The sequence below is a fragment of the Manis pentadactyla genome, chromosome 3, assembly GCF_030020395.1.
Source record: "Manis pentadactyla isolate mManPen7 chromosome 3, mManPen7.hap1, whole genome shotgun sequence".
NCBI lineage: Eukaryota > Metazoa > Chordata > Mammalia > Pholidota > Manidae > Manis > Manis pentadactyla.
This window is the reverse complement of record NC_080021.1, coordinates 170748385-170761793: the sequence shown is the minus strand read 5'-3', so window position 1 is coordinate 170761793 and position 13409 is coordinate 170748385. Positions and strand designations below refer to the sequence as shown.

At 40.5% G+C, this 13409-nt stretch overlaps 1 protein-coding gene across 2 annotated transcripts in view; it reads right to left on the bottom strand.

Moving 5' to 3' along the window:
* SH3GL2 (SH3 domain containing GRB2 like 2, endophilin A1) overlaps window positions 1-13409 on the bottom strand; it is a 254199-nt gene that overhangs the window by 220516 nt on the left and 20274 nt on the right. The window contains exon 2 of one of the 2 annotated variants that reach the window (XM_057498723.1): window positions 11272-11382. The exons of the other annotated variant lie outside the window; for it this stretch is intronic. Coding sequence (XP_057354706.1) covers window positions 11272-11382 — 111 coding nt within the window. The remainder of the gene's footprint in view (window positions 1-11271; window positions 11383-13409) is intronic. 2 annotated transcript variants of the gene reach the window in all.

Below are 13409 nucleotides of genomic sequence, written 5' to 3'. Positions count from 1 at the left end.
TTTTAATGAGGATCTCTTTATAATAGGATGGTGGTTTTTTTTCATTTAACTTATGTTGTAAATTATTCACAATGAGTATATATTAATGGGAAAATTAAAAATAAGATGTTATAAGGGGAAATTTCACAGACGGAAAGATTATACAGTTTTTTAAAGGCTCAGTTTATTCATAGAAAATGTAGCTGGTCAATTATATGGTTTTATTTGAGGACTGCTAAAGGGTCCCAGAAAACACTTCCTGCCAAACAGACTTTGGGCAGGTCCATAGCCTCTGCCTATTAGAAGTGCTCACCAGGATGTCAATCTTTGAATCACCAAACTGTGCAGGAAACAGCAAGGAGTTGCGACCAGTCATTGTGAGCAGGCACCACAGAGCCAAAGTGCCCAGAGCGCTGGGGCAGGGCCAGGAGGACAGGGGCCTATCACAGCCAGGGGTTGGGGAGAAGGGCGGGCATTCTCTGAGGGACCTGAGGGGGCACTTCCCTCATCAGGGGGTGTCACTGGCAGCTTGGTGACTCTGTGGGTGCCTGGAAGTCAGGGAAGACTGCCCCTGCACCTGGAAAGTCAACCATATAGCTATCTGGATGCAGGGAAATTTGAATATGTTAAGGGACCTTATATTTTTGTCCTGTATTGGTTAGTTTTTTTATCAGCCACATCACCCTTGTTACAACAGCACCCTTTAAAGAGTATGGACGGAGATGGAACAAAGACAATCTTTACTTAGTAGGAAAAGATACCCTCTCTCACCTACTTCTCAGGTATAGAACCCTAGGAAATTTATTCAACCTTCCTGGGCCTCATTTTCCCCATTTATGGAGCAGGGTGGTAATAACAACAATAACAGTCATACATAGCTCACAAAGTCTTTATATTACATGAGAAAGTGCACAGTGTTTTTAAGACACACATGACAGACCTCCCTGAGGGTCTCACTTAATGTTGGTTAGCTTGCCCCTTTTCCCTGCATTGGACTAGTATAAAAACTAGTTATCCTGACTCAATTCCAGGGTACATAATGATAATGACACAGATCTTTAGTAGGCCAGCCCATCCTGCTCACTGAAATCCAGCCAAATCAATTTCCTCGACATAAGGCTCAACACAATCTTTCCTATTCCCTCTAACAGAGGGATCTGGTGAACTCAGTCATGTTAATTTCCAAGTCTAAAAGGGACAAAGATACTATCTTTTCTTCCCCTTTTGAGAAACCATGCTTTCTCAGCATTCTACACACAAATGCACATACACACACAGCAGCTTTGTTAGGACACTGAGGAGAACAGAATGCTTGTAATTTGCTGAGAATGATCAGCACTTTATAGCATGTAAAAAAAGAGTAGTCAGGATAAATAAAGCACCTTATATCCCAAAGAAATCTGTTACGAAAAGCATGACTCCAAAAGTTGAGAAGATAGATAAATGGCATTTTGCCCAGAGCCTTCTCAAACAGAGCCAAATAATGGAGTCTACCCACCAAACAGGGAGAGGGAGACAAGAGTATAAAGGAAATACAAAACCCTTAGAAAGTGACCGCACAAGATCTTCAGTATTGTGGGCAGTCATTTGATTAACCAGGCAGCACCTAAGTAACGCTCTGGTAATTTAGTGGCATTAAAGGAGCTTAGTTGGGGAGGAGAGAAGAGGGAAAGGGAAAGCTTTTCACATTGCTAAAACCAAAATAAGCATCTCCAAGTGACTGTGTAACACCATCAGAGCTGTGAAATGCTCTTCCACACAACTTCTGGGCCAGTATAAAAACACATTCCTGGCCACTGTACATTACATGAATTAGGAAATGATCACTAGAAAGAATGGAGCAAAGATTTTCCCCAATCAGTAAGGTATTCAGCATGACAGAGTTCTTAAGAGGTTTTAAAATATCTGAAGGAAAACAGTTTGCCCTTTATTTAACAAATACAAATTTTAAGAGCTTAGCACAGACAACAAAGGAAAGAATGCTGTCTTCCTCTAGGATTTTAATATCCCTGAACATTCAGAACTTCAGGGAGCAGACTGCTTGGGGGAGGGACAATTGAGTGGTTTCTTGCCAAAAATATAGCCATTGTTGTTATTTATGTGAACACAATATTTTGACATTTTAATTTTCACCAACATCAGCTAGATATTTTGTAAAGGCAGGCATAGTTTTCAGCAGAACATGAATGGCATGCCGCTGCTTTTATGGAAAATATAGTTAAAATTTGTGGAATCTAAACTCCACTTGGAAAGAAAATGGAAAAGAACAATATTTATTTCTTCAATTGAAAGCATGTAACATTCCTAGTATTTCACTGTCACCCAGATCTCAAACCCGAGAGCTTATGGCATTAGAAAAGCAATGGTTACATTAAGAAATTACTTGTGTTGACACTACACAATGAAAAGGCTGTCCCAGTTTCGTCAAGGCTGAGGAAAACAAGGCAGCATCTCCTTACTCCTGCTCAAAATAAACTTCAGTAGAATGACAGCAATAGAATGAAAAGAAGTACTGACACATGCTACAACACACATGAAACTCAAAACATATGCTAAGTGAGAGAATTAAGCATATTAACATTTGCTTTCATCTATGAAATGTAAATAGGCAAATCCAATCCATAAAGGCAGAAGCACACTGGCCACTGTCAAGGGCTTCCAGGAAGAGGGCAGGCTTGGGGGAAATGGTCAGTGAGTACCCAACGGATATAGAGTTTCTTTTTGGGGTCATGAAAATGTTCCAAAACTGACTATGTTAATGGTTACACAAGTCTGTGAATATACTAAAATCCATTCAATTGTATACTTTAAATGAGTGGATTTTATGGCCTGTGAATTAGGTCTCATTAAATCTGGTATTTTAAAAATAGTAAAATAAGATAAACACACTCTCACATTTACTAACATACACAAAATGAAATGCCTCCTCTCAGACAGACAGACACACACACACACCTTATTTTTAAGCGTAGGATCCCCTGGTCTCTGATTTTTAGGGCTGGTGTTTCACAAATTTAGTGTGCATAAGAATGACCTGCAGACCTTGTTAAAGTGCAGATTATGATTCCATAGGTCAGGGGTGAAGCCTGAGAGTCTGTGTTTCTACCAAGCTCTCAGATGTGGCAAGATGAAGAGGGTCGTATCCTTCCCTCACCATAGATGTTGTACCATGTATATGGATGCATAACATACTCAAAAGCACCAAGCAGTGGCAAGAGCTACTGCCCCAAGTCCAGCCACAAGGCACAGCCAGGAGTATCCCAGGAAGGGCTTTTCCTCCCTGGCTCTCTCATGCACTTCTCTACAGAGAGGAGGAGAGGCAATGCCACCACCGACTACATGGACTTGCTGCACACAGACGGGTCCCAGGCTTGCCTTCTATGCCAGAACAGTTGTGAGACTTTCCACCGGGCACGCCCACCTCAGCCAGAACACCTGTGCCCAGTACTACTTCCCAGAGTTGTGTCCAGGGTGAAAAAATATGATAATGCAGTCAAAAAGAGTTTAAAGGACCTTGAAGTATTGCAGTACTTTATGGTGGGGGGAAAGTGCTGACATAGGCAAGCTGACATACTGATTCTGCTGATGGACACAAAAAGACAAGAGAAGCTGGGCGGACTCTGAGAGCTAGAATTCCTGCTTCCCACTTCTGTGAGCACTGAAGACAGAGGTCAAGGAGTAGCTGTTGCCTCCTACTCCCTTCCAGCAGGGTTTAGTGAAGGCAAGGCCAATTCCCAAGGAAGGAAGACTTCAGGGACCAAAGTTAACCAGACATGTTCTAAGAGGCAGTAAAAGTTTTACTCCATGTCTTAGGGATCCACCAGCTTCTTGTGAAAACTTAGTGTAAACTGAATAATGGAGAGCTCTGGTTACCAGTCATGAAGTCTCAGATATGATGTCCCAAACTCAGTTCACACACATCTCAAGCACACCACTTCAATGACATGAAAATTCAAGGTCTCTGAGTATGCTATAGCCAGAAGGAACTGAAGCCAATAAACTTCTAAATGTGCTCTCCTTTCTATCAAACTGTAGTGCCCTGAGGAGAAGAGAAAGCTTATTTTGCTATAGAATATATTTTAGTTTTCATCAACAATTTCAACCAAAAGCAAAATTGAAAAACAAAACCAAAATGTACTACACAGAAGTCTACCATGTACCAATATTTAACCCATAGAAATTAATCTCAGAAGATTCCCTCATAATCACAAAAATAAAAATATATAGAACTTATATTTCTCTGAAAACAGCTTCAAAAACAAGTTTAGAAGACTTGTATAAGGTATTCATTCCCTTACTTATAACAAGATAGTCTTAAAATCAGATAGAGTTACTCTATCTGTGTATTTTCTTATGACAAAATTATTGCTAAACTTTATGAAACAGAAGACTGATAAAGCATATCTTCCTATTTGCAAGGTTATATTTGGTATAGAATGTCTACATTATGAACACCAAAAACTAATTAAAGAATTTATTTACATCCTTCATGAAATGAAATTTGTCATAATGAATAAAAGTACAACCTTAGAGGAACAGGGGAAGAAACAGTTAATTTGCTGACTTAAAAAAGGAACCTTCACTGAAAATAAAGGAGAGCCTTATTTAATACCCTGCTGCTATTAACGTCTCTTTATCCAAACAGTCATTTTTCACCTGTATTAACTTTAGCTTAAGGACCCTACAATCTAAAGGAAGAGATAACAAATTACAATGTATTCATTTTTAAAGTGTTCCAATAATATGAGAAGGCCTCATTTTGAGGAGTCACTCCCCTATTTTTATTACAATGCTACCTGTGAGTCAACTAGTTTATAGGAGGAGAAAAAATTTTAAATAGTAACTTTAGAAAAGTTACTGGAGAGCTTAAAACAGCTTTCTTAAAAAAATTGGTGTTAAACTTGTGTTTCTCCTCCCACCCAAGCCCCACCAAAAGAGAAAAAAATGTAGATATTTAAGTTCCACAATGCTTACATCCTGCTTTTTTTTAAGTTTATGTTTTAAGAGTTGAGGGTTTCTCTGAAGTTCTCAGTTCCCACCGAGTGTGCATTTAGCCACAGAGGTCACCACAGTCATTCCAAATGTATTAACCACTTAAACCAATCCACTAGTCAAACATCAGCTCGTATGCATCTCATTCTAAATCATAAACAGAATGACAGCAGGCCATTAACTCCCATCTCTCATTCCCCCAGTGCCCTAGCAGGTACCTGTCAGCTAGAACCTACTAGACGACCCTCTGCTCACACACAGCACTGATCCTTAGAAAGCTCATTTATTACAATTCCCATAAATTAAGTAGTCAGTTAAAGTGATGAAAAGGGAGGAAACTATCATTCATTGTATGCCAGACCCTTACGTGCATTTTGGTATTTAATCCTTTCAATACCCCAAGGAAGGTGAACTCTGAGGAAGGGGGAACTTGCCCACTGCTGCAGAGCTAGACTAAGGTGGGGCCACGAATGAAATCCAGACCCAGAGAGTTAACACTGCATACAGGGGAGACTATAACACTGACCAACTTGAGGAAAAATCTGATTGAGGAGTACCAAGGGCTACTCCATACTAATTCAGCAAGTAAATACTTGCATCAGGAAGCACCTTGTGGTTAGTTGCCTGGAGCTCCAGGGTGCAGCAAAATGGTACCACGAGAAGCAAGCAGACAGCAAGTCTCCCGCCCCCACCAATGAAGGCCCATGCACGAATCAGCTGGGAAGCCCAGGCCCTTCTCAAGGGTTGTCTGACAGAGCTCTGCTGTCACTCTGTAATGTGATCTGTAACTTCCTTTTGGAAAACAAAGTGTATGTCCCACAATCTCAGTAATTCTTCCCGATCTGCTTTCAAGTATATGTCCAGGGTTGCATATTAGAGACTCACAAACATGTTATGGCCCACAGATCTTTTTTTTATGACTCCTAGATGTTTTTTAACCTATAATCAGTTGTCCTACTAGAGACCAGCCATATTGGACTCACCAACAGCTGCACAGAGGCTGCCCCACAGGGAGGCCCTCCAGCTCACCACTGCCCCACCTGGCAGGCTTTTCTCCTACTCTACTTGCCTGGTGTCTGTAGGCCTTTGATTTGCAATACAGAACTTCTCAGTTTTATAGGCAGAGACCATGATCCGAAAAGTGCTCAATGGACCTGACTGAAATTTGAGCATCTCTGCTCCTTCTCTTCAGTCCCAACCCTCATTTGCAAAATCCCAGGAAAATTTTACCTGAACTACTTATTTGGTGCTTGGGCTGTACAGCCCCGACTGCCTGGGTTCAAACTCTAATTCTTCCTTTTACAAACTGTGGTCTTGAGCAACCTATTACATCACTGCATTTCCACTGCCACATCTGTAAATAGGGATGCCATTAGTTACTACTTCACCGGGCAATGAGAATTACTGTTCATTAAGTACTCAGTAAATGTTGGTAATTAACATTGTCACCGGCTGGACTGAAGCCCACAGAGGGCAAGAACCAGGCTCTCATCCTCTCTGAATCCTCCTCAGCCCCAACGATGTGGTGCGTGAGTAGCAGACCCTGGTTCAGTTTACCGCTATGGATAAGGTTAGTGAAAGAACAGATCACCTTTATGTGTCAATGGCTCTCTTGGATTTCCATCCACCAAATAGAGCTACTTTACTAAAAATTCAGGGTTTTTTTAATTATTATGAATTAAGAGCAATGCAGCCACTCCAGGGAATTTTAACTTTAGAACTAAAAAATTTTGGTTAAATATTTCCACTTGTATGTTATTGAAAATAATTCATGCTTTTCCCAACATAACATCAACCTCAGATCCAGCTGAGAACTCCTTTGCTTTGAGCCTTGAATAATTTTGTTTTCTTGGAATGTCAATGTAAGGGGAGGCAGTAAAAAATTATGAAAGCATGTGCAACTCTCAAACTTCAAGGCTTTGCTCCTGACAATAGTTTGCCTAGGGAATGTCAAAGCAGCTTAAAATACCACTGTGCTTCATCCCTCAACAAACTGTCACTTTACTTGAAAGAGAATGAGTCAAAATGGAAATACTTGTTGCTTCCAACATATCTGCTTGATAGAGAAGCAAAACTGTTTTTCAAAGTTTCCTTTAGCAGGTTTCTACAATAAGGTTTGACTATAAAGAGGGCTGCTTACAAATTCCAAATTCGGAAAATATTTTGTTTCTAAATATCTAACACCTCAGTTGTTTATATACAAGTGCAAGTTAGTCCTACAAGCACAAGAATTCCATTCTAATTGCAATAGATGAGCTAAAAGGAAAGAAAAATCTTGAATTTCCTCAGGGTATAAAACATTCCATATCATCATATGCTCAGCACTAAGCACGAGTACTTGGGAAAGAAGAGGATTCACTAAATTATGAAATGAACTGTATTTAATCTATGAGTTTGAATGATCAGTTTGTGATGGTATCAAATTTCACACAATTATTTTTGTGTAATTTCAACAAAGGTAATTCTGTTATGGTCTGAAATAAACACAATCACAACACACAGGCTCTTGGAGACCGCAGGAAGTTTAAGCCATTCAAATTTTGAAGAAACAAGTGAAAAACACAACTGCACATCATAATATATGATGTAAGCATATGCAGATTATGAATAGTGAGCCTGATAAAAAATGCTTTGGAAAAGGCCTTAATATGATGTATTTAACAAAATCACTCAGCTAAATGTGTCATTGTTTTAAAGAACTACAGTAAAGAAATCCCTTTCCAGGCCATACAAACTCTCTCCCTCTCTCCCAGCCCCTAGAAGCTGAGAAAGTGTGTCAGTGGGTGACCATGACCCTCCGAAGCGCGGTTTGGAGGTGATGCTTCCGTCTTGCACATGGATCCGTGAGAAACCACAGTGAGGCCTTGTTCTCAACTGTGGATGCTCCATTGCTAACTTGCCATTTTGTTGCTAAAAAAAAAAAGAGCTGCCTAGCTGAGAAGAGAAGCTGTTCAAGATACATCTTGAATTTCATCATTTTATTTATCTGTTGGGGAGAGTTTTCAGCACTGTGGGACAGAGCACACCTACCACTAAATACCTACTTCATTCACCCAATGTAGAGAAAGGAAAACATCAAACAAACAGAAAATGCTAGTCAGCTTGGACTCTGGGATAACAATCAAGCTTTCATTCAACAAACCACATCAATTACATCTGATATAAACTTTTTTAACTGATTTAAGCTTTTTGTTTCCTAGCTCAACCCTTTCAGGATGGCTAAGAAGAAACCCAACTGGCACGGCCATGAGCCATTTGAGCAAGAAGACGAGCACAGTCCACATCAATCAAAAGGGGAAACAGATGCTATACCAGTGGAGGACAAGCTAATGGCTCTCAACTCAGGCTGCATGTTGGTATCACTTGGGAAGCTTCTGGTTTAACTGGTCTGGGACAGCGTGGGATCTGAGCATTTTTCTAAAGCTCATCCAAGTGATGCTAACCCAGCAGTGAGGGTTGAAAACCACCGGATTAGATTACTTGAAAAAAGAACAAGCCACTGGTGACAGTGGTCACATGGTCAAGTGTAAAAATTTTAGAGCAGATAACATAATTTGTTGATTTTGATAAAAATCTAAATCCACTTACTGCCTGGACCTGACAGGGGTGTGCGTGCACACACCCTGACAGAAAGCATGTTCTCTGCCCATTCTGGCACCAGTTTTAAAAGTCATGCTGATTCACTCAGTTTGGATGTCCACAATATTGAAAGGTTCTTCAACTAGGGATGTTATACACTATGACAAATCTCCGACCATGAATTTTTGATATTCAGTTTATCATATCATCACTTACATGCACACATTTATATATCTATATACATAGAGAGAGAAATACACTGAACACAAACACACACACATTTAAATAATACATGGTTTAATTGCAATGTTGGCCCCAGTCTTTGTCACAGAGGAGCTGCCTGGGCTGAGAAGAATATCTCTATCTGGTTCTTAGGAGCTGGGGCTGTATACTGACAATAGAGTGCTGAGCCCCTCCAGGGCAAGAACGTCTAGTTCCCTTTTATACACCCCTGATAGGCATGCAGGGGCTCAATACTTGTTTGTTTCATGAATGTCCCTTGAGTACAAATGACCTCCCTAGTAATCAATTTTGGATGAAGTCTTCCACCAGAAACTGATAAGGCTGAGTGAGCATGTTAAAAAGAGCTAATGAATCAGTAGCAAGAGGATGTTCATAATCTAGGGTTAGAATCAAAAGTACCTTGAAATAATACTAACAACTCTGTCCCCTACCTTGAGCCAAGCCAAGCTATACCTGCAGGCCGATCAACGTCCAGGGACAAGTGACCCAGAGGAGTCAGGTGGCTCCTTCCTCAGGGGGACCTGGAAAGTGGGCCCAAGAGAACACAACTCCACCCTCATCCTGAATTCAGTAAATCTGCTCTCATCTCTGCTCTTGAAGAGCATGACTTCAAAGATGCAAGACCTCCTGCCACAGTGCCCTCCCCATAACCACTAAAACGGACTGAGATTATTACCACTAACCAAGTGCTCTACTGGGGGTGCCACCTGCTTCCTTCACAACCATCACAGCAAGACAAGCATTTCATCCACCCTAATGCACACACTGATTAACAGGGACAGACTGCTTCAATCTTAAGACCTGTCTCCAAATTCTTCCAGCAGCAGAACCTAGTAACAGCAACAATAACAAAACAATAATGATATAAACAGTAGCATTTGTTCATTGCATGTAAAAATACTAGGCTAAGTGCTAATATGGATTGGCTCAGTTAATGCTCATAACAACCTAATGGGATACTGATATGATTCCCATTTTATAGATCTGAAAACAGAGAATTTAACCATCTGTGAATTTGGGTAGGTAGCAGAGCCAGAGTGAAGCCCAGGCACTATGATTCCACAGCCATCTGTCAATGATCTCTGCACTGCCTCTGCAGAAATTGGGGAGCCACAAGTTTGGAGGACTACACCCACCAGTGAAGTGGATATATCACCTCACCTGAGACTCAACTTTCTTACCTGTAAACTGAAAGTGGTGGAGCAGATGATGTCTTAGTCCCTTCCAACCAGTTTTGCTCATGTACCATCCCCAGCACCAATCATAGGAACACAGGAGCCATGCCCCCATCATGGCCAGAAGTTAGGAAAAAAAAAATCAAAGTGATGTTTTTTAGTTGTGATAAAGTATGTCTAACATAAAATTTACCACACAAACCATTTTTAAGGGCACAGTTCAGGGGCATCAAGCATGTTCACACCGTTGCACAGCTGTCACCACCATCCCTCTCCAGAACGCTTTTCATCTTCCCCAGCTGAAGCTCCGTCCCCATTAACACTGGCTCTCCCTCCCCAGGCCCTCGCACCCACCACTCTTTCTATCTCAATGAATTTGACTACTCCAGGTACCTCATATAAATGGGATCATACAGTATTTGTCTTTTTGTTCTTATTTCATGTAACATAATGTCCTCAAAGTTCATCACTGTAGCATGTAACAGGAACTCCTTCCTCCTTAAGGCTGAATTGTACAGACTGTATAGATTATTGTATAGATATACCAGATTTGTTTATCCATTTATCTGTTGATGGACACTTACATTGCTTCCACCTTTTGACTATGGTGACTAATGCTGTACTGAACATGAGTACACAGATAACTCTGGGTTTTTAATGAGGTAAAATAGATTCAATTTATGTTCAAAAAATTTTTTCTCATGTAGCAGATTTCTCATAAATCAGACTTCTTCACTCTTCAGGAATTGAGCCACGCTCAGTGAGCCGGGCTCGGATACTCCGTAGCACGTTGTGGGAATCACACACAGCACTGCTCAATCACAGGGTCCAGGCCCCCATCACTAATATGGCTCTTTGCCTGTCACTGAAGAATAAAATAAATACATGCTACCTAAGGAAAATCATCTGCCAAAGAAGAACCACAATGAGGAATATTTGAATGCACTTAGCAGAGGATTTAAGGTAGTGTTTTTGTGAAGCACATCTATTTCTAGAACAACTGGAGGATTTATTTTAATCATGCTGCATTTAGTTCAAGCATTAAAAAAAACAAAAGAAATGGTTCAGTAATAGAAATCCTTTGTTATTCTTATAAGAAACTTTTTTTTTTTCTGGTTCAGGTGTTTGCTACCTGTCCCAACTCAATTTTCCAAAAAAATGGAAGAAGCAAATAAGACAATCAGCTGTCTTATCACCATTGCTTGTAATCCTTATTTCAAAAATCAATAATATGTAAGTTCTTTTTGTTCTGCTAGGTCTATGTGGGACCGGGTCACTTCCTATATGAGGGGTCAAGTCTCACCTGGAAGGCAAGGTCCACCATTTGGATAGTCATTCCTGCCGGTCCCCTGGAGGCAAGGGTGAAGGAGACAAGGCAGCTGGTGGCCTCTTCAGCAGAATACACTACAAAACACTTGGAAAGAGAGTGCAAGTTAAACAAAAATGTTTTGCTAAAATGTACCACATCTAATAGTTTTGTATGCTTCATCCTAACCCCGCCATAAATTAACTAACTTCAACTAACTTCAACCAGAGACTCCCTGAAATGCAGAATTCAGATAATAGCAATCAAAGTGACACACCACTGACTGGATTTTCGAGGTAAATAAGCTAAAGAAAAGAAATGTCCCTGCAAGTGCTGCAGCTTCGTGGGCGAGAGAGGCTTCTGAAGGGTCTAGTCAGCTGGAGTAGTGTCAGAAGCCAATCCTCAGAGCAGGAGAGCAGCAGAACAGACAAAGTGCGTTTAGTTAGTGCTCTGAGAACAAATTCAAAGGTTACTGCAAGCAACTTTACAAAGACCTGGGAGCTCAGCAGCTCCATGTCAAGTCATGGTCCCATGAATTAAGATCACTTCTGTCTCTGGCTATCCTGATCCTGAGGAAGAGTGTTGGAGTGCCAGGAGCATCCTGCCTCAAGACCAGAGGAGAAGGTCAAGGACTTCTGATAGTCGTTCTTCAGTCTCTTCCTCTTTTAAGTCATAACATCCAATAAGAGGAGCTCTTCATTTTTTAGCACTTGATATTAAAGAATGCCAATTTGGCTTTCAAAAGGCAGGAGAGCCAGTCTGAGAAAGAAGAGTTAAACTAGAGCCCTAAGCAGCACCCTTAAAACAGTGAGGTCTCAGCTTCACTAATGTGAAATCATCTGTAAGATCGCCAGCCCAAAAATACCTTTTGTGACACCCAAGGCTGGCCATTTATCTAACTAGTAGAACCAGAAGTACTTGTAACTATTTGACAGAATCAAATCCACTACAGAGAGATGATTTACCGCAACGAGACTCTCTTTCCCAATGACCACATCCCATGTTCTAAGGGGAGTATTCAACAAGTCACAAAACAAACTTTACCATTCAAAATGATCTAAAAAAACTGCTGCAGGCTCTACTTAAGCATTCCAGAGGACCTGAAAATGAACAATGTCATTTACCCACTCACTGGCTTCCTCCTCTATCCTAAAATTTTTTAAATTAATTACTGTCCTGGTTTAATAAATAACTTCACCATTTCTGATGCTTATGTGGAAAGAAGACTTGATTTTTGTAACAACTAAAAAAGATGTTTTACAAGAGATAAAATGAAATACTATCCATTCAAAGTAACCACACTCCATGAATCTGGAGAACCCAAGCCACACACACTGTAGTTAAAACCAGTATTTCATCCTTTAAAGAAAAACCACCAAAGAGGGAAACATGACTCATTGATTACACTTGACTAGTTCATGGAAAGCAGCCAGTTGCTTCTATGTCTGAAATATATCTGAACATTAGGACCTTTGTTTATGTTTTTCCACCTTTCGTTCATTTTCCTAAATATCCTTCAGTAACAAAAGACTGGTTCAGATTAAAGAACATGGTGTCACTTAAGAGAACATGAGCTTCAACAACCAAAAAGAAACAGACCTTTGCATGACAGCTACCCCCCAAAAGGACCTGAGCTATGGGCTAAAGAAGCAGTGCGGTAAAGCTGGAGAAACAATATGCATGAGACATCCAAGGAAAAGCTTGGGTGGTACATGTATAGAATGGTTTAAAATGCTATGGGCTACATTGGTTAAGAGGGAAAAAATCACAATGGTTATCAAAGAGCTGATGAAAAAAAACACAAGACAAAAAAAATTTGTAGAGCTCTGTTACCTACTGCGCCTACAACAATGTATTGCAATATCCATATCCTGCACCCTAAACCCTAAATTCACATGGCATTTCTCACTGACATGGACAGTTTATCCCATTCTCCCCTTTGCTCTGCCTTCCAGTGATCCCCCACCCAGGACAATGGGTAAATTTTCTTAATCCCAAATGTGTCCCCACAGTGTGAATTATCATGAAACCAATCTTTAAAGTCCATTCTCCACAAAATCCATAATAGTGATTAATTTTCATTGAATCAGCTAGGCTGTTGAGTATCAAATGTTGCTTGTCATTCTGAAATCAGT